Source organism: Perca fluviatilis, chromosome 10, assembly GCF_010015445.1.
Source record: "Perca fluviatilis chromosome 10, GENO_Pfluv_1.0, whole genome shotgun sequence".
Lineage (NCBI taxonomy): Eukaryota > Metazoa > Chordata > Actinopteri > Perciformes > Percidae > Perca > Perca fluviatilis.
Window position 1 is genome coordinate 14,073,006 of NC_053121.1, and position 21,385 is coordinate 14,094,390.

Here is a 21,385-nt window from a genome sequence, read left to right on the forward strand (position 1 = left end):
CACAACTTTCATATAAATATTAATATTGATCAATTGTTAATGTATATTTCCACATTGTTTCATTCTGTGACATACATGGCTGTGTGTGTGTGTGTGTGTGTGTGTGAACTCACTAAACAATAACATCAAAAGTTGGACTTGGAGAGTACTGGCGCAGTGTTTTTATCTCTCTGTCTCTGCTAGAATGTTAGCTTGCCTTTTATTGCTGGGGCTTTCCAAACCAACCACTGTGTCCATGCACAACGTCTAATAAAAAGAACAACAGAAGAAACAAACAGTGTTACTGAAAAGTCAAACTGCAGGAGCATTAAGCTGTCCTACTGCAAATCAATCTGTAATGCATCTGACTATTACATCTCGCTGGAATTATACCTTGCACAACGTCATGTGTAAGAGGATGCAAAGCTCTTCATTCTTGACAGGGTGTATAAACATCGTGAGAAATCTGCATCACATGCAAGACTTTTATTTGCCGACTTCAGTTCAGCCTTCAACAAAATGCAGCCTCGCATTCTAATCGAACGACTAGCCTCATATTTTAAGTTACCCGAGCAGATCTTATTACTAGTTTTACATGTTTTAACAAACAGAAGGCAGCAGGTCTATGTAAATGGAAATATGTGCTCCTTCATAGTATCCAACACAATCTCTCTCCAGGGCTGCGTGCTCTTCCCCCGTGCTTTTTCTATTATACGCTGACAACTGTAGGTCATCTTGGGAGAACAGCTACTTGGTGAAGTTTTCAGACGACTCAGCCCTGTTTACCCTTCTCCAGGGCAACCAATCTGATCATAACGGCGCCCTTACGGAATTTAGGAAGCACAGTGACGAACCAAAAACCGAGTGTAATACACAATGAAAATGTGACTTCTATGACTGCAATCACCACTATTTCTCCCTAATTCTGTTCAGCTGGTAGGAGGCGTGTACTCTTCGGTAGGCCAATCAGAGTTGGCCTTGAAATCATGATCCAATCACAGAATGACATGTTACTTTAAATGTCCCTCTCTTGCTATCAGCTGTCTTCTCAGGCAAAGGTGCAACCCTCCTCCTCCCCTTCCACCTCCGAGCTTCGTCAACCTTTGCCACCAGAGTCCCTTCTGGCGGACGGGTCCTCCATCTCCGCCATCACCAGTGTCTAGGCTCCATCGGGGGGGATATGCCTGTTTCTCTGCCCCTTTAAATATCTACTATGATGGAGTTTAATCCCCAAAGGCTATGCACAATTCATGTATCCATGTTCATATCATTCTCATCTATAATAAATATTTGCATATCTGCAACAAAGTCTCTCCTGATTGAATTAACATTTTCTTTCTTATGTTGGTTTAATGGACTGGATCTGTGAAAGACAAAAACAGCTTGAGCGACATTGTTAAGTTATGCTCAAAAATCACTGGTACCCAGTTAAAAGATATCGGTTCTCTCTGGAAAACACGAGTTGTCCAGAAAGCAGACCGAATATTGTGCCAACCAAATCATGTACTTAGTAATGGATTGTTTATCATGCAGTCAGGTCGGCGGTAATATGTGCCGATACGAAAAACTAACCGCTATGGCAACTCATTCATTCCCTCTGCTATAAGACTGTTAAATGAACATCATACAAGACTGTTAAATGAATGCACATAACTACAACAAAACTGGTTCTTACACCCCGCTGATCTGTTTCCGTCACTGGCAGGTGAATGTGTGTGTGTGTGTGTGTGTGTGTGTGTGTGTGTGTGTGTGTGTGTGTGTGTGTGTGTGTGTGTGTGTGTGTGTGTGTGTGTGTGTGTGTGTGTGTGTGTGTGTGTGTGTGGATGTTATGGGAGAGAGAGACTTATTTATTGTTAATTTAATTTTTGAACATTATATACATTGTATGCTAATGCACTTTTAACTTTAACTCTTAATGGATGGGTTGGCTGTAAAACTGAATTACCCCTTGGGGACTAATAAAGTTATCTGAATCTGAATCTGAATCAAATAAAATTGATTGATTGATTGATTGATTGATTGATTGATTGATTGATTGATTGATTGATTGATTGATTGATTGATAAATGGAAGAACAGCCCAACACTGGTCCAGTGGATCTGTCGTGGACCAGTGTAGTGAACCAGCCCAGGTCTTCCCTTATCATGAAAGTGCGAGGATTTACAAACATTACTGTTTTCTAAAATGGCTCATCTGTTCTTCAGTCGTGTCATTTCAATGTATTGTGTTTTAGCTCTGTGTCTTGTGAATGTGAGGATGAAGGATGAACAGCCATCCAGCTTCAAATTTTACTGCAGTCCCATTATGTCCTTCCTTCTCCCTGTAATGTTTATATCTTCACATTTCTTTTCTTAAATGAGACCATTTCTTTTCACGTTAATGTTCAGTTTTCCCACTGGGAGGGTTATCTTATCTTTAATCACCACTGAACATGTTACCTGCTTCCGTAGATCTCCACTGCCCCCTGCAGGTGCACCGGCAGACTTCACTGTGCTTTGCCATCATGGGGATGGGAGAGGAGGGGAGGTGGTAATTCTCCCAGCATCCTCCTGTGTTTTACGAAACTCTTCTCCCTCTGGCTTTCAACCACGTGCAGTTTACTTATTTTAATCCATTGTGTTCTCTAGCATGTTTTGAAAAGGCTACTTTTAAAAACAAAAGGTTCACTAATGCTGACCATACTGAGGAAGTGCAGTAAATGAGGACAGAATGCTGTTGAGCCAATAGAGAAGCTGTGCTACTAGATTCTTGTTCACAGTGGGGCTTTCTCTGCCTGCTATCTGTTTCTGAGAGCAGTCATAACTGTATGGGATGATTTGACCTCTCGGTGTTCCAATAGCTTTCTATATTGTCTGCAATACAATATTATTAATAATAATAATAATACAAATGAATAACAGACTGTTATTTCTAGAGCACAGTTCATGCATACAATGCATCACATAAAAGCAAAGATATGCCTTAAGATTTTCTTTAAAAGTGTTAGACAGTTTTTGAGACTCTTAACCCTCCGGCAGGTGTTGACTGAAAAAGACTTGATTTGTGTTTCCTGCTACTTGCGACCTAATTGGAGACGAACAGCCAATCAGAATTGACCTTTAATTTTCCGATTCGTTGGTTCTGTTGCACACTTGTAACGCTGTGAAAATTTGAGCAGGTGTGTTAAGAGTTGAGCGTGCACAGAGTGAAGAGGTTGAGAGCGAGGGAGACATGACGCATCAGCGTCTACCTGCGCGGAAAGAAAGAGTTTTTGAGAGGGCCCATGAGTAAACTGCGTGAGAGGGGTTCTTATTGCACGTTAGATAATACGTTACGTTGGATAATAGCAAACATGCAAATACATTTATTGAGCACGGAATAGGTTTTTGTTTGCTCAAACGAAATGATTTTTTGCGAGTGTTAATTTCTGTTCAAAATGTAATGTAATGTGATTGCAAAATATAGTTCTCTGTGCTCAAAACATACAATTACTCACTCAGGAATGAGGCACATATATACAGTAATGCCATATGTTTGCCCCCATGGTGATTGGCGACTGCTGCAGGAGAAGGCCCACGCCCAACGAGGATGACGGGCAACAACGAATAAGATCAGAGGGACGCGTCGGGGAACGGTGTTCAAAGCTTGCTGCCCAGCTTTCTGCTCCGGAAGAAATGTTTGCATGTTTGGTTTGATCATGCCTACATGTAGACAATTTAAAATAAAGTATATATAGATAATATGTCACATACAACGCATGTAGAATTATGTAGTAAACAAACCACAAAATGTGTGCTGAGCACGTGTTGGCTGCTTTGCCTTCACTCTGGGGTCCATCTCATCTCCATCAGCTCAATTGAGTTTAGGTCGGGTTATTGTGGAGGCCAATTTATCTGATGCAGCACTCCATCCCTCTCCTTCTTGGTCATTATCTCCTGAAGGTGTATTTGGGATCATTGTTCTGTTGAAAAACAAACAATGGTCCCATTAAGTGCAAACCAGAAAGGAAGGCATTGCGCTGTAGAATGCTGTGGTAGCCATGCTGGTTAAGTTTGCCTTGAATTTTGAATAAATCACCAAGAGTGTAACCAGCAAGTCAAAGCAAAGCTCACCTATTCTGCGTATACACACCGATTGGAACCAAAGATTTCACATTTCGACTCATCAGACCAAAGTACAGATTTCCACTGGTCTAATATCCATTCCTGGTGTTTCTTTGCCCAATCAATTATTTACTCTTTCCAGCAGTGTCGTCTTTGCAGCAATTCAACCATGAAGATTCACAAAGTGTCCTCTGAATGATAGTTACGTATTGTAACTCCAGATTTCTTTCGCGCCCTTGTGCCCTGCACTGGCCTCCCTTACGTCCACCGTTACTGTATATTACAGTCCAAGAGCTCATGTCTGCTATTGTCTGGGAGTTGTGACCTGTGCAGGCAGATGTTCCGCTGAGAAATGTGTATCAATATAACTCTGGCATGGACCTGGTCCCTGGGAGATGGCGGTGTGGGCTTCCGTCGGCCCAAAAAAGTGGGAACTCTGTTTCCGTGTCGTCTTGGACCCTGGTGAATGGTGCATAGTGAGACATTGGTGCCATCCGTCTCCCGGGTTCGAAGAATGTTTACTCAGCATTCACACAGGTCGAGAACAAAAACCTTAGCGGTGGGCAGGGAGCCCGGCTGATGCAGAGGAGAAAGCCGCTGGTGGGGCTCCATAATCCTCTTCTGTTTCGAGCTCCAGTTCTCCCGACGGGGAGGAAGGAGAGCCGGTGCCGGCTAGAGAACCATCTCTGGGGGGGATCCAAGTCAGCGGACTCTTGCCTGCCAAAGAGATCACGTTTTGGGATGTCTGGGTGTCGCCTCTGGTGTTATCCTTACCTTACCTGACTGTCCGCCCGGCTGCCATCGTCTGCCGCTTCAGTTCCTCCGTCGGTAAGCAGGCACAAAACTGCTGCCGGCCGGCGGAGATCTGGCGGCAGGATGTAGCCAGTCTGTCAATCAGTACACAGGTGGACACTGCTGTTCTTCGAAGTCTTCAAACTGCTTGTCGCTGAAGAAAAATAGGGAGCAGATCTCTGGTCTCGCAGATGTAATATACAGTAACTGCGGACGTAAGAGAGAAATCTTCACGACTGCACATGCGCGAGGGATAAACCCAATAGCAATAGCTCTTAGAGGGCGAAGCCTATACGATGTAGAACAGTTGGTGTTGAGATGTGTCTCCCTCTTGACCTCTGTGAAGCATTTATGTGGGGTCTAATCTGAGGTGCTGTTAAGTTGCGGTTTCTGAGGCTGGTAACTTTAATGAACTTATCCTCAGCAGTACAGGTAACTCTTGGTCTTCCTTTCCTGGGGCGGGCCTCATGAGAGCCAATTTAATCATAGATTGTGATGGCTTTCGTGACTGCACTTGAGGATACATTCAAAGTTCTTGAACTTTACCGGATTGACTGACCTTCATGGCTTGAAGTAATGATGGACTGTTGTTTCTCTTTACTTAGTTGAGTAGTTCAAGCCATAATATGGATTTGTAAAGTAGTCGAATAGGGCCATTTACTGTATAGCACTGTGTAACAACCCCACCACTACCCCACCGTTGTTTTGAAAGAACAGTCGCGGCCGTCACAAACACCTAAACCATTGGCCGTAGCTGCCAGTAGCTCCTCACCGGACACTGGTTGGTTCGGTTCACTGCTGTTTGGAGACAAATACTTTTACTGGAAGCCTGTCAAGATGAATGTTCGTGTGAAATGTGAATCCACGAGAATCCAGCTACCATGCAAGGTAAGGTGGCTACCTCCTGAATCTGACTGGGAGAATGCCAGAAGTACACAAAGCTGTCATCAAAGCAAACAGTGGCTACTTTTAGTGGAATCTAAAATATAAAAAAACATAAAGCCATATGTGTTGTTTCCAGATTTGTCGGTTGACATATGAGGGAGGTTTGGGGATTCTCCCCCAGATTTTTTTTACAATTAAACACTTCCTGCATTTTGGTGACATTTTATGCAGCTATTTCTACCTTTTTCTGAATCAACTTATGCTTGAAATATCTTTATGTAAAGTAAAACATAGATGACAATCCAAATATAAAAACATAATGGAATATAATGCAGTTAGCCTTTCTGTTGTGCTTTCAACTATTTATTCTCTTTTCTCTATCGACTTTTCTAATTTACTGAGTCTGCACACATAGCGTAATTTACTCCTCCCTCATCTTTTGTGTCTTTTGTTTGCGAAGTTACCTCTTTAAATGTGCATGTGATACTTATTCACCTCAATAATACATTAATTCATGTTAATTAAATAATAAATCCCTGGACTTTAATATCACAGATGTGTTTCAGCAAGATTTCTGTTCATGTTCAAAATGTGCGCATTCAAAATATATCTCATCCCATCTGTGTTCTCTGAGATTTGGAGGAGTCGTGATATTTTGAGAAAAATAAAGTCATAGGCTTTTACACGAATAAAGTCGCAATATTTCAGGAAACAATCTACCTGCACCATGGTCTGCTGTGCATTATGTTATTACTCAGCTGATATGGCAGATCTCAGACCTTCTGACAGACACAGAGCATCGTTCGGGTCTCTGGTCTCTGGATGAGACAAAGGTCACGGAAGCGGCTTAACACTGCTTCACATCAGAGCCGGAAAACCCTAACAGTACAGATCCACTTTGGCGACACAACTGAAGCGTGGTGTCGCAACGTCATACATCCATGGTTGATGCTCCACGCCCCTGACTGGCAGCTGATTGGATGAACGCATGACGTGGGTCTGGCTTCTCGAGAATTTCAAGGCGGCTTGTTGAGAATACGATCTCGTATATTACGAAAATAGTTCACCGAAACGTGTTTCTGAAAGAATTTTAAGCGTGAACGGATCACGCGTTCAACGGATTAATTTGCATAACGATATGCGTCGGCCAACTTTTTGACGCGTAGCATTTTTTCAAATGCAGCGCCGCCTTCCCGGAATGCTTTGCGTGCACGTTGAAGTCGCCTGACGTCACGCATAGGAATAGAGTGGAGCGGGGCGCGACAGAAGCGGCGCACGGACAAATGGATCACCACTGTAAGAATGACAGGAATGCATGGAGCACAAGCGCGACACATCTGCCGCAGCATGCCCGCAGCTGAGCGCGTCAGAGGTGGTAATTAGAATTACCTGAAGCTGCAGAGGCCGTGGAAGCCCAATGCTCATCTCTATTTTTACAGAGAGAGTGGACACTAAGCGACGCACGGGTTTGCTTCAGAGCTCCGTGTGTTCGACTCTGAACCATAGACTGTAAACGTCACGTCACGTAAACTTCAAACAAAATCCTTTTTATTGCGCTCCTACCACCACCACTTTGTGTTGCCTAAATTTCAAATTACAGTCAAAATATTCAGGGGTAAAGCCCCGGAAACACCGGTTCCTCCACCCACCGCCAGTTGTTTCATATCACTGAAGGATTTGTATGAAGGAACAGCACAAAGTCTGCTGCAAGTTTGTTTTTCCCTGACTTTAAATGCACTGCTCGTTCATTTTGTATCTTCATGGTCTGGGAAGCACATAATGAGGCAGTGTTAAAAAGGCATAATTACATGGGAGTACATATAGGCGTCTGAGAGATCTGCTTTTAATGTCTAGATGAGAGTGAGTTATGTAGTTAAAAATATCACAGGGTTTTGTGGAATAAAGGAAGTGATGAAATACTGTAATATTTATGGGGCACAGCATTTATCATTCATTTCTATATATCTATAATATCTATGATACATTCTACTTTTCCAGTAGAAGTCTCTCACTCTATGCTAGTTCTGCCGCTGCTGGGCAGCGCACAAATAGCTCAAGCATAAAGACACATTGTAAACAACAATGTGATTCATACCAACAAATGTTGGACTATTTTGTCTGCACATACGCACATTAATACAGCAGCAGTGGAGGGCTGATGTCATGTGACATGTGGTGCGTCATAGCACTGCTCATGTAGGGCTTATGCATGGCCCGGAGATAGAGAGACAGTGGCAATGATAGATCATGTGTGTACACATGTGAAGGACTAGCCCCCCCACCGGGAGAAAACCCCATAGTAGCTGTGACGCGGGTAAACATTTATCAACATTTGCTCTGACATCAAACCTCGTCAACAGAGTTCCCCCCAGCCATGTGGGAGAAACTGTGACTCTGGCAGGCCTGAGAAACCTGCTGATCTGGGTTCATGGAAGTAACGGTGGATAGCATAGTTTTCCTTGGAATTAATTAACAGTTTTTCTCATTCTCTCCTTCTTCGTCTTTTCCTTCTGAACAAGGCAGTAACCTTAATAGCGAAGCAAAGTACCTCCCTTTCCGGTCGACCATCATGGGACCATTTCTGAAAAAATATGTACTGTACTGAACAGAGAGGGACAAATAATGAATTCAGCCATGAATTATATTGTTCATCAATTTAAAATAATTTTGCAAGTCAAGAAAGTCTCAGGTATAGAGTATAGTGGCTAGCCTGGTCCTACCAGACTCTTGTACATTTCATTTGTACAGAGAGTCTGGCCACTGTCCATTGACAAGTGTTAACTTCCTTGAACACTGTTGAAATTTAAAACTATTGTATCTCACCAGAGCCACTCTGGATCTGCCATAAAGCATCGCTAAGGTTTGGTCGTGACGTCGGCTATTGCAAACCATTCTGGAGAGTTCTGGGGGTGTTTCCACAGGTTGCAGAGAGAGTAGTCTCACATTGCCAGACCTTCCTCCACAGCGCTGAGGAAGAAGGTCTGGCTAGTCCACACAGCATTCCGGGATAGGAGAAAAAAACATGCTCTGGTTTCTTTAAACCAATCACAATCGTCTTGGACGGGTGCCAGACGGAGCAACGGCGCCTCAGCAAAATAGCCTCGTGAAGGACCTTGTTTTGGTGGAACATGTGTCCGTTCAAAAGTTGTTTTAGTCGTGCAACAGAAAACTCAGATTGGACAGATAGTCTAGCTAGCTGTCTGTATTTACCCTGCAGAGATCTGAGGAGCAGTTAACCATAGTCCTCATAAATCCACCGGAGTTTAGAACGCCAACACAAAGAAAGAGGAAGTTGACGGATATCCGACCAAAAAGAGATCTGACATCTGGCGGATTTTCCGGCGGCACTAGAACAATCCCGGAAGTGGAACGTTGTGGATATAGACTACAGAGAGAGTGGTAAAAGCAACCTGCATCCTCCATAACTTTTGGGCGACAAAGAGAGACAGTGTGGTGTCCAGCAACTGGAACGTGTTGTGAGGGAAACCTTTATAACGTATTTCTCCTTCCAGACAGCATCATTTACACATCACTCATGAGCTTTAAAGTGAGGCTTCTGTTTTCTGTTTTTCTTTTTTTTCTTTTTGTTGTTGATGAAAATATTAATCATATTGAGAATTTAAATGCCATTCATATTTGTTGTTTGATGACCCAGCATACATATACTGTACTCAACTTAAACTTAAAGAAACAACATTCAATCTAAATGCATCTTTGAATACTTAATTTAATTACATTCACCATCCAAACATATATTTGTCTTATTGTGCATTGGACAATAATTGGAACACATCGGTAGAAATCTGATTTCAGAGTCAGGAGCATCATGTGGAGGGGTTTTTGAGGCACACACGTTGGTGACTTTGGACAGCAAAGGATCGAGGGTTCAGTGAGTCTGGCGGACCACGGCAACGAAAGCGCTAGAAGAGAAGTTATCGGACTCAAAGTCAATAGCTGCATCCTTTAATGACTTGAGGAACACAACCACTGTTCCCAAAGTGTCCAAATCAGAAAGGAGTTCATTGTAGTTATACTACGTAGAATTTGCCTTGGTGATTGGTGCATACATACACAAACATATCAAACATTAATAAGAATAAACAATAAATACAGAAACAGACACAAATATATACATGGTACATATATTACATATATACATATATTCTGCATGGTCCCGATACTTAGATAGTCTCTTACATCTGTGTCTCAGGTCACATGGTCGCCATCGGTGAGTCCTGTGTTTAAATGAGCATCCCACATGTGGCTACTGGTTAGATACTATAACATTCTTACCCCGTATTTCCACTGGATGCATAACGGATGCGTAACGGCTGCGTAACGGCTCCGGAACGGCGGCGGAGTCATTAGGTTTCCATTAAAGTCAGTGTGTTTCCACTGACTGCAGAACGGCCGCGTTCCGACTGCGTCCCAGCTCCGGCGATCCGCAGCCCTCCGGAGGAGATAAGCAGAGCTTTTATTTTTGCCGGACGCCGGAGAGCTCCGCAGCAATTCAGCACACGGCAGATTGTACGGGACAGGAAGTCGAGCACAGAAGCAAAATAAAACATCCGGTTAATTTTCAAAATAAAATACACCATGCTCATCATATCTCCCTGCAGTACACCTTGAAAACACAGCACAGAGTTGTTTCCTCTCTACTCCTCTGGATGGAAACTAACTGTTGTTGGTTTTGTGGTTCTATTCTACGTGAATTCGCGAGTTGCGACTTGTGGGTTCTCGTGACTACAGCTGTCAGTCATGGCCACAGCCGTGCCGCAACAAATCCGGACCTGGTGGGTATTGACGGACGGCGGAGCACGCAGCAGACACGCAGCGGAGCCGGTCCGAAGCCGTTATGCATCCGGTGGAAATCCGGAGTTAGTCTTCTTTGTTTTTTACATAACAGCTATTGGATACAAATAGAGCTCAAAAGTGCGTGCCCGCTTTTTTAACAGCTCTGGTTCCGGAAGTGTTTTTCCCCATTGATTTGTTCCATTGACATTTCAAAAATTGCTTATATAAAAAGTTTTAAGCCTGGAACCAAGCTAACCAGCTATAAGAGGAATCGTGACCATAAAACATTTGAGTCGGCGCAAAAAGAAACATTTCGAAAATGTCCAAAAAGTCAAAAGTAAAAGTACAGTAACTTCATAGACTTCAATGGTAGAAGCTTGCTGCAAGCAGTCAGGGTTTCGCGGGTACGGTAAGACGCTAAACCTTTCCATGGTGGAGATGGACCAATCAGAGATGTCGCTGTTACGCTTAGGATTGTGGGTAGTGTAGTATATATCTCCATAAGATCGCAAATAAAACATGCCAGAACTTTTCCCAGATCAGCAACTTTGACCATAATTGCCTAATTTTTATTTTCTGTTGGCTGTTCATTATCTTAACCTTAAATAATTGTAAATGATTTGTTATATTAAACAGTCATATTTTTATACCTATTGTAGAGCTACTTGTCCTCCCCACCTAATGTCTGACTGAAGATTTCAGCCTTAGTTGCAACATGTTTTTTTTTCCCCTTTGTGTTTTAAGATTTACAGACGTGCATACAACTCTAAAACACCTTTCATGGATGCTGAGATTTGCCTCTTTCACTTCGCTATAGAATGAACTTATGTAGTCAAATGTGGATACAACTTCTAATGTGATTAAGGCAGTCTATGATACTTCACTGCTCTGCGTTTCTGTGTACTTGCGTGTTCCCTTTTGTTTTCTGTCACTATGTGTTTTATGTATTTCTCAGTTTGTGTGCTACTACAGCATCTGTGACTCACAGACAAACAGGACAGCGGGTGGTGTTGTGATGTAATATGGGGCACATATAAGTCTGCTGTATGTCTGCTGGATCTACCTGAGGAGGAGACCGGAGACAACTCACTGGCAAACTGGACCCCTAATGGGTTCAGCTTTTAGAGATGTCTAAATATGCACATTGAAACTTTTCTCTGGGCTTTAAAGAGTGCAGAAGTCGAGACCTTTTCTTCATGGGTTTTCTCTGAGAGACTGAAGCCGGAACGATTTTTATGACCAATATTGTTCAAAGTGAACATTCGATTGGTCTTAGTAATACCCAACAGTAGTGTGTCTGCGATTGGTGAGCAGAGGATGTCATCGCCAGGGTCCAAGCTCCCTCTGCTGCTCTATGGCATCCTCCTGTGCAGCTCCTTTGCTCCGCTGCCAGTCATCAGCAGTAAGAGACGGAGCATAGGGAGTGGCGGGCCAGCGGCACGGGACAGCGCCAGCTCCTGGGACAAAAGGGAGGAGACAGCTAGAGACGGAGAATACCTACTGGGGATAAAGAGACTGAGAAAGCTTTACTGTAACGTGGGCATTGGCTTCCACATTCAGGTCTTACCGAACGGCAAGATCACAGGCGTGCATAATGAAAACAGATACAGTAAGTCATTTTGCCTTTCAAATAAATGTACAAATGTAACCAAGACTTGAGTAAGTAGACTGAGGCCATTGGGTCCAGTGGTTTCTGTAAGGATTGTTTAAATGCTTTTTCATTAGCAAATATGTGCTTATTTTAACAATTAAATGCAAAGCATGTCCAATAATATCTGGTCAGTTCATGGGAATAGATAATATGGAATTCACTTGGGCATTACTGGAAAATGTAGAGCAACGATTCCTAAATGTAAAATATGATTCCATCAAACAGAGCTACTGGTGGTGTCATTTACAAACTGCACAGTCCTTTGTACTGATTCAGGGTGTGTGTGTGTGTGTGTGTGTGTGTGTGTGTGTGTGTGTGTGTGTGTGTGTGTGTGTGTGTGTGTGTGTGTGTGTGTGTGTGTGTGTGTGTGTGTGTGTGTGTGTGTGTGTTGGACAGATTTCTGCTCAACTTGATGCCGACTTGCTGTGATGTCATATATAACGTCACAAGATAGAGGCGGTTTTTGGGCATGATGGGAAATTTCTAGCTCATTAGCTCAGATGTTAAGCTGGAAACATGACAACAGAATCTTCTTCATGTTCTGTTTATTTGAAAATATTTAGATATACTCTGTGAACAGATCGTATATTCTGTGCTTGATAACTTTTATGAGCCCGTAGAGGCTGATTAAATTCATTCCAAATGTAGCCTTTGATAACAGAACATGAAGGATTTTACTCTTGTAAGCATCAGAGTCGACACAAAATATCTGCAAACAGGCGGGGTAACATGAGGAGTCCGAAAATAACCTCTCCACGGACACTCTAGCTGAACCTGACTGAAGGAATGAATGATTAAATATATTTTACCTAATTTTACCTAAATCTGCATTATTATTTTTATTAGACTCTCATATTTCCGTCCCATTCTGAGTGACTTCCTGCCATGCTCTGGTTACACCGCTGATGGGTCGCCACCCCGCCCGCATACAGTATTTCTTACTAGCTTGTTACTTTGTTTCCTGGCCAAAAGTGTTTTCGACTTGTGATAAGTGATGCATTTCTTCTAATTACTATGCAAGCAATTATTCAGTTGAAATACTGACATGATAAGCCAAGAAGTCATCACTGCTGAGTATAATCAGCCACTCTACACAGCATTTCAAATCCAGACTAGAGGTCGGACAGCAGCTATACATTGATGTTAACAATTTCAGATCAGTGTTTTTTCGGAAATGTCAACAGATGAGCGCATCAGCACACACGGGGCAACAAGCGCACGTTAACACAGGCGGGCACCTACATAATACGCTTTTTTAAATTCAAAATGTTCAATGCCTTATCGCGCTGATGTGATCGAGCCCGACCCGAACCGAACATCATTTCTAAATATCTGTCCGAACCCGGCCCAGCCCATCAGGTACCGTCGGGTCCCGATGGGCTCGGTTCGGGTATCCATCCTCTAGCCCAAACATCTCTGCTTTTTCTGTTCTTGGGTATCAATCCAGTCTTACCTCTGTTTGGCTGCCTTTCAGCAGCTAAAAACTGTAGCGGTGTAACTAGTCTCGCATTGCCAGACCTTCCTCCACAGCGCTCCGGAGGAGGGTCTGGCTAGTGCACACAGCACTCCAGGATAGGATACAAACGTGCTCTGGTTTATTGGCATTTCTTTAAACCAATCACAATCATCATGGCCGGCGCTAAGCGCTGGACGGAGCCACGGTGCCTCTGCTAAATAGCCTCGGGAAGGAACTTGTTTTGGTGGAACGTGTGTACGTTCAAAAGTTGTTTTAGTCGTGCAACAGAAAACTCAGATTGGACAGATAGTCTAGCTAGCTGTCTGGATTTACCCTGCAGAGATCTGAGGAGCAGTTAACCATAGTCCTCAGAAATCCACCGGAGTTTAGAACGCCAACACAAAGAAAGAGGAAAGTGACGGACAGGCGGAATTTCCGGCACCACCAGAGCAATCCCAGAAGTGGAACGTCGCGGATATAAACTGCAGTGTAACAGTCAGAGTTTAGTAATGTGGTTCTACTGTAATACCAGATAGCACCACATGTTGGTGTCTCCCTCTGTTTGTGATGTGACTAAAGCTAAGAGCTGTGGCCTTCAGTGTAAACTAACTCCCGGGACTTCTAGCTCTCTGCACCTGCACTAGCCCAAAAATCTGTCTTCAGTTCATAGCGACACATAAAGCCTTGATCAATCATTACAGATATACCATTAATTGGGCTCACGACATATAATGTGTGATTTCAACAGCAGCTGTCTGTGGAGAATATGCTTCACTAAGCTAGCCAGAAGAAGTTAGTGTGTTACATTTAATGAAATGGAAGCGTGTCTGTCAAGAGAAGCTTCTAAGAACTCTTTCCATGTGGATTGGCCTTTAGTATGTAAATGTGTTCTGTTTATTTCAAAGTGCAACACATGAATCAGCCACCGTCTGTTTAAGGCCTGCAGTTTAAATACCTAAAAGATAAATGAGCTATTCAGGGGCTTTCCACTGTTCCTGTTCAAATCTTTTTGGGACTATACAGCTCTTCTGAGGCAATCTCAGTAAGCATTATTAGTGTCCCATTTAGTTTGAACTTCCCTTCATGCTGCTGATCATTTCCATGTTTCATCCCAGGCCTTCTAGAAATGTCCCCCGTGGAGAGAGGAGTGCTGACTCTGTTTGGAGTGAGAAGCGGCCTCTTCATCGCCATGAGCGACAAAGGGAAACTCTACGGCTCGGTAAGAACGGATCAGGCCTTGTTCATTTGTTACAAGATGTGTGACCTGAACTGAAAGTGGCAGCATTCTTTGCACAGATGTCTTCCATAAGCTGTATTATTGATATGGTGTAAAGTCAAACAGCATCATCTCCATGCTGGGATGTGTGAAGGTCTCTGGTTTCTACACATCTGAATGCTGTAACCTGGATGTTCGCTGAGGTTAGGAACGATTCCTTAAGTAGGCTAGTTGAGTCCTCTGTCTGCAAACAAAGCAAAAATAGCTCATCTCGGACCTGAGCTTCAACTAGCTGAACCTGAGGGCTTGATTCTGCTAGTGGCACTCTAAGTAGCAATCGGGGATGATGTGGACCAGAAGCTAAACTAATTAACAACCTGGAGGTAATGCACAGGTATTACAAAATAATGTTTAAAAATGTAAATAAAGCATTTTAATCAGACACTCCAACCAGGAACTACAGAAAATCTCTCTGTACTGAGCTATAAATGAAAGAGTGATTCTTCTCACTTACTGTCCACAGCTGCTTTAGATATGTGTGTGTGTGTGTGTGTGTGTGTGTGTGTGTGTGTGTGTGTGTGTGTGTGTGTGTGTGTGTGTGTGTGTGTGTGTGTGTGTGTGTGTGTTTTTCTTGTTTAATTATATTCGTGGGGTCCAAAGACCGGGTATACAGTATATTTGTGGGGTCCGGACAGCTTTGTGGGGCCAAAATGCTGGACCCCACAAGTTTAAAGGGCTGTTTGAGGGTTAAGACTTGGTTTTAGGATTAGGGATAGAATTAGGTTATGGTTAGGGTGAGGGTAAGGGCTAAGGTTAGGCATTTAGTTGTGATGGTTAAGGTTAGGGTAAGGGGCTAGGGAATGCATTATGTCAATGACGGGTCCCCACAAAGATAATGCCATGCAAAGAGTATTGTTTCTAAAGTAAAGCACAATTGTTACTGTTACTCTTATTCAGCCTCTTTTTCATCTTATTACTATTGTTAATACACTTCCCCTAAATTTGGCAGATTTGCAGACTTTGATTTGCTAAACTCTATGATGGCTAAGGAACTCTTTGGTGACTTTTTAGGGCTTTATGTCGACCGAAGTGTGACAAAAGTCGAAAAGAATGAAATAAAAAGCAACAAAACGTTTCAAAAACAGCAAATTAATAAAAAAATGTAAAAAATCACATAAACATCTGAGAAAGCCACAAAAAAAATCGGAAAAAGCAACATGCAGTATACAGTGAAAGATATTTAATTTTTTCGATGTATGCATGTCAATAAACTACACACGTCTGGCCCTTGATGTGATTCTCTTTTCCTGTGTGGCCCCTAATGAAAATGTGTTTGACACCCCTGATCAAGACTGTTGCTGACCTATTGACTGGTAGTCTCGCATTACCAGACCTATCTCCACAGCGCTGCGGTAAGGTCTAGCTACATGCCTTGTCTTTACTGGGATAGGGGAAAAAATCAACTGCTGTGGCTTGTACAAACTATTTCTTTAAACCAATCACAACCGCCCTGCGCGGCGCTAAGCCCCGATAGCAGAGATAGCGATAGGGGAGGAACATCACACATGCCGGATGTCAGGCTTCATCCCAGCAATGTACATCTGTTGAGCCAGAATAACTGACTGGTACCAGTGTGCTGTGTTTGTGCCATGATGTGACGGAGTCAAAAAACAGCCTTCAGAATGTTTGTCTTTTTTTCCCGGAGTTTATCATAAGACTATCTTTAATTGTCCCTTTTTGGATGGTCAGAGGACTCTTTAATCTTACCTCTACATTCAAACAGCTTTACTGATGGGCATGGTTCTGGCAAAAAAAAACTAATTCTTAAGGACTGCAAAAACTCAAATCCACCATGTTTCAGAAACTGGCTACATGAACTTGTTTCAGTGATCCACATGGAGAAACTGTGGACTAAGTATTCAAAACATCAGCATAAATGGGAAGAATCATGGGGCCCCTTTTTGCAATATCTGGACCCAATTTGATTCTACTTTTATTTATGCAAGTAAGTATGGACTGATTTGGTCTATGCCGGTCTTTGTTTGGTTTTTGTATGCATACTACTGGACATCTTTGGGTTTTGGTTTCTTTGGCTTGGGGTTAAGATGAATTGGGCATACTTGTACCTCTCCCCCCCCCCTTGTGTCTGTAGGCGTGTATGTGAGTATGCTTGTTTGTTTCGTTTGTATTTTGGGTGTTGATTTTTATGTATTTTGTTCATATGTTGTCAAAAAACGTCAATAAAAACAATCTTAAAAAAACAGCCTTCATTCAGTCTTATGATCAGATTATAGACACTGAACTGTTTATGTGTTATATCTAACACACCCTTACTCCACATCACAGAGAACATTTTAAAATAAGTTTTTTTTTATTTGCTTGTAAATAAACACATAACTGTTACAATGTATTTAAAATAACAATTAAACTGAGATGAAACTAATAATAATTCAAATACAATGCTCAGAAATGGGACCTAAAAGTATAAGAACTATTAATATCCAGATGACGCAGATCACCCGGTGTCCGCTGCTTCTGTCTGATTTTATTCCATGTCTCAGTGATGGTACGTGGTTTCCTCTGGCCCCGAGCCACAGGTGTAATGTTTTATTTGGTAACATTGGAGTGATCAGCTCCAGTTAAAGTTGTTGTGAATGCTACCTGAGGCTAATGCAGTCATAATCCAAACACCAGTTAGTCATCCAACAGTTAGTCATCCACTTACTCATCTAACAGCAGGCCTGTAGGTAGGTGGTTGGATGGGGGGTGGAGAGTCTCAGGGGGCAGATTGACCTTTGGCTGAAGCTGCTCACAGACCTCTGTGAGGGAGCCTGCCAAGCCACTGTGGGTTTTTTCCCCTTATATTAGTATATAGTATTATATGTCCTGGCTCAGGTTAAACTCATTGTGAAACATGAATAAACACAAACAATGAATGCCATAGAACTTTCTTTTATTATCCAGTTTGACAGTCAGTCATAACAGAAAAAGATGATAAATAAACACATTTAAAGTAGATCTTCTTCAGTATGAAATGGTTAGTTCTTGTTGGACAATGTATGGGTTAGATTATTGTGTTGTGGCTGCTGTAATATGTTTTCTTTATTCTTTATTTTGTGCAGAGTAGAGTATGTTGTGTGTGGACATTGAGAGCGGAAGCTGTGGATGAAATTACTTTTGTATTGGTGCCATGTAATTCCGTGTGGGATGGGCTACTTAGTGGCATGACACGTAATTCAAATATCATAACGGGGCTAAATTGCGTGGTATCGGATCTGTGCATAAACTCCAGTACCGGAGGCTTTTCATATACTGCTATCAGTATAGGAACAACTCCAAGTATAAGTATCTATGGTAAGGGTGACACAACAAGGACAGCACCTGACCCTGATGCTATTTGTCCACACACCTAAGATAGCCGACTGGGTGTAGATCTGAAATGCTTCTCCTTAGGACAGGGTGGCCTGCTATCGCCTTCTCTAACCTGCTTACAGCTGCTGCCACCATGAGACAAACTCCTGATTTTAACAAGATCCCTATTTTCATGTCATGAAGTCCTTTTCTGTTTATTTACAAACATGATTTAGTTTAAACAAGGAAATGGAAACTTAGAAAATTGGACATGGAAAAAACATCTCATTCTAACAAGAAACTGAGCAATATTTGTCATGGTGGATGCAATACACAATACCACAACAATATCCATATCTTCTGTTGTAGGCGGGTACTGTACATTGTATTGTCTGTTGCAACCCTTAAATATATGGGGGGGTTATGGGCTTATGATGATAGCGATATTATTTCCAAATGTGTGTGGGGAGTTGTCTGCCAATCTGTACTCAGATCAATATATTCACTCAGAAAGCTGAATGTAAATGGCCTTTTATTAAAAACTAATTATAAACTCTGTGTTTTGCGTGCCTTAAAGGATCAGTGTTTGTGAATTTTTATTCTTATGTGTCATCAGGAAAGGTGGAAGTTGAAACCGTCCCAAACAATGGCCACATTCCAGAAACTCAAACAATGATTAGTATAGAGTTGAGAAATTATCATTTTCTTTTATGAATTAAAAATATGTAGAAAGGATTGAAAAGGTCCAGAGAAGAGCTACTGAATTAATCCCAGGAAAGAAACATACAGTATGTTGTATGAAGAAAGACTGAGAAAACTAAGTTTACCGACTCTTCTATACAGAAGAGTTAAATCATAACTCCATTGGTCCAAAAATTAAAGACCGTTGCAACAGTTGAGGCTATCTTTCATTTTTGGACCAATGGAGGTATGACTTAAGAGGGAATTATTTAAAGCTTTACCACAGAACATGCTTGTCTGAAAAGAAAGAATTTATTCAGACTTTGTGCTGTAAAACCATGGAAGAGCTTCCATAAGAAGTTGTGCGTCAGTTAAAGGAATACGCCACCGTTTGTTGAAATAGGGCTTATCACGGTCTACCCTGGCTGTAGATAGGTGGTCTAACGCATTTTTTGTCTCAGTGCAAGTAATTAGGTTGTTTTTTTGTCTTTTGTTGGCTCACTTTTACTCACAACATGCTAACCGGCAACATAGGATTCCATTCACTACGCTAAGCTAACTAGCGGGGGCGCTGCCAGTGTTTCACCGCACTAAAACAATGCATACACAAAAAATGCGTTGGCCCACCTACCTACAGCTAGGGGAGACCGTGATAAGCCCTATTTCAACATACGGTGGCGTATCCCTTTAACTCTTTCAAGAATAGGGTGTATACATAGTGTCTGTTAAAAGAAAAAATATGTAATGTACAATTATAAAGCCTGTTTGTAATTTATGTAACTTATTTATGAAATGGAAGCCATTCTTAATCAAGTAAGGAATGTGCTTTCAAATTTGTTTATATCATTTTTGGTTTTGTGGTGTTTGAGTCTGGAACAGAGGATTTTATATCCTGTACCAGAAAATGTTCACTACATTTCAATACATTTTCCTCGTATTCCTCTCCTCAGGGCCACTACAACGATGAATGCAAGTTCAAGGAGAATCTCTTGGCCAACAACTATAACGCGTATGAATCAGCTGCCTACCCTGGCATGTACATCGGCCTCAGCAAGACCGGCAAGACCAAAAGAGGCAACCGGGTCACACCCACCATGACCATGACACACTTCCTTCCCAGGATATGAATTTTAAGATCAAAACTCTGAGCAGTACAGAAGAAAGCCAAGGCCACTGTGTTCTCCTTCTACAACTAACACAACGCAACACAAACTGCTGCACTTTCAAACGTTTTTGCCCAATCACGAGCTAACCGGCGCTGTAGGCAACGTTTACACCGACCAAAGAACAGTCATGTGGCTTCAACATGGCTGTGAATGAAGACTCCAATGGCCAGAATACAAAGCAGTATGAGTGTTAACATTGTTATCAGTAAAAATAGCAGGTGCTCGACTGAACTAATCAGGGCCCAAATCATTATTATCGTATTTGAGTTGTTTCCATTACCAGTCTCAGGTAGCTGAGGTGGTGGCCATATAAAGCACCCAGCTACCAGGGAACGTTCCCACCACATTGGCTAACGTTACCCACAAGTTCTAATAACATTTTAAAGGAACTGTCAAACTCGGTTCAGAGAAGGTTTAAAGCCCAGTTCAGACCAAAGATTCGCAACAGGACGAAACTGATTAGAACGTTGCAGGGAAAGGTTGCAACGGTCTGAACCGGCCCGTCTCAGCTCGACTCAAACCAGTTGATGGTGTCACTGCGACTCAGCTGGTCAAGTCTCCAGAGGCTGGTTTTAGAACGTAAGAGACATCACCTGCTTCAACAGCCAATAGAGAAGTCAGATGGTAAAGTCAGCTATAAACTATAGAAATGAAATGATCCATAATCCATTTTATTTTAATGTTACAAACAGCTGGTCGAAATTGCAGAGTTTTAGAATGAGCCTCAGCGACCGCCCAAATGCACGGTAACGTTAGATGGTCAAGCGAGATAGAGAGTGACTGAAGAACATTAGAAGAAAGCTGTGAATCAGAGAAATAGTCTTCGCCGAATCACCACTAGAAATGTAACTATAGCAAGCATCTCAATATCACTAACGTTATCCACATTCATATTTAGACGAAACAAACGATATATCCAGCTCCAAGTCGAAAGTTAGAACGGAAGTACAAAGAGTCGTTGCTATGCAGATGATACTCTGTTTCATCTCGTCTCATTGGTGTGAACTGCCAGGTAGCGAGTAGTTGCAAGTTTCAAGTCGTCTTGTTGCAAATCTTTGGTCTGAACTGGGCTTAAAGGATGTTAGGCACTAACATTTTAAGAAGATTTTCACCAAACATTTTTAGAATATTTTTATAGAATGTTATCCTACCTTTTAAAAAAAAAAAATCCTGGGAACCAAAAGAAAACTTCCCACTAAAAACATTACGAGAACAGTGCATGATAACATTCTCAGAACATTCTTGGAACAAAAAAATTCTAGCTGGCCATTTAACTATTGTTAAATAACGATAAGTATTATTTTATTTGCACAGATCATTTAGAGTTAATAG

The 21,385-nt window shown here is 42.1% G+C and overlaps 1 protein-coding gene across 1 annotated transcript; it reads left to right on the forward strand.

The window, feature by feature from the left end:
- The first annotated feature begins 11,820 nt into the window (after positions 1 to 11,820).
- Positions 11,821 to 20,554, forward strand: LOC120567114 (fibroblast growth factor 4-like). Its single transcript, XM_039813929.1, has 3 exons — positions 11,821 to 12,141; positions 14,755 to 14,858; positions 19,838 to 20,554. Exons 1-3 carry the CDS (start codon positions 11,850 to 11,852, stop codon positions 20,012 to 20,014), a joined length of 573 nt encoding a protein of 190 aa, XP_039669863.1. The 5' UTR covers positions 11,821 to 11,849; the 3' UTR covers positions 20,015 to 20,554.
- Positions 20,555 to 21,385: the final 831 nt, after the last annotated feature.

Coding starts and splice junctions, on each gene's coding strand:
- LOC120567114 (XM_039813929.1), top strand. CDS start 11,850: ATGTCATCGCCAGGGTCCAAGCTCCCTCTGCTGCTCTATGGCATCCTC. Junction 12,142..14,754: donor GCATAATGAAAACAGATACA/GTAAGTCATTTT, acceptor GTTTCATCCCAG/GCCTTCTAGAAATGTCCCCC. Junction 14,859..19,837: donor AAGGGAAACTCTACGGCTCG/GTAAGAACGGAT, acceptor TCCTCTCCTCAG/GGCCACTACAACGATGAATG.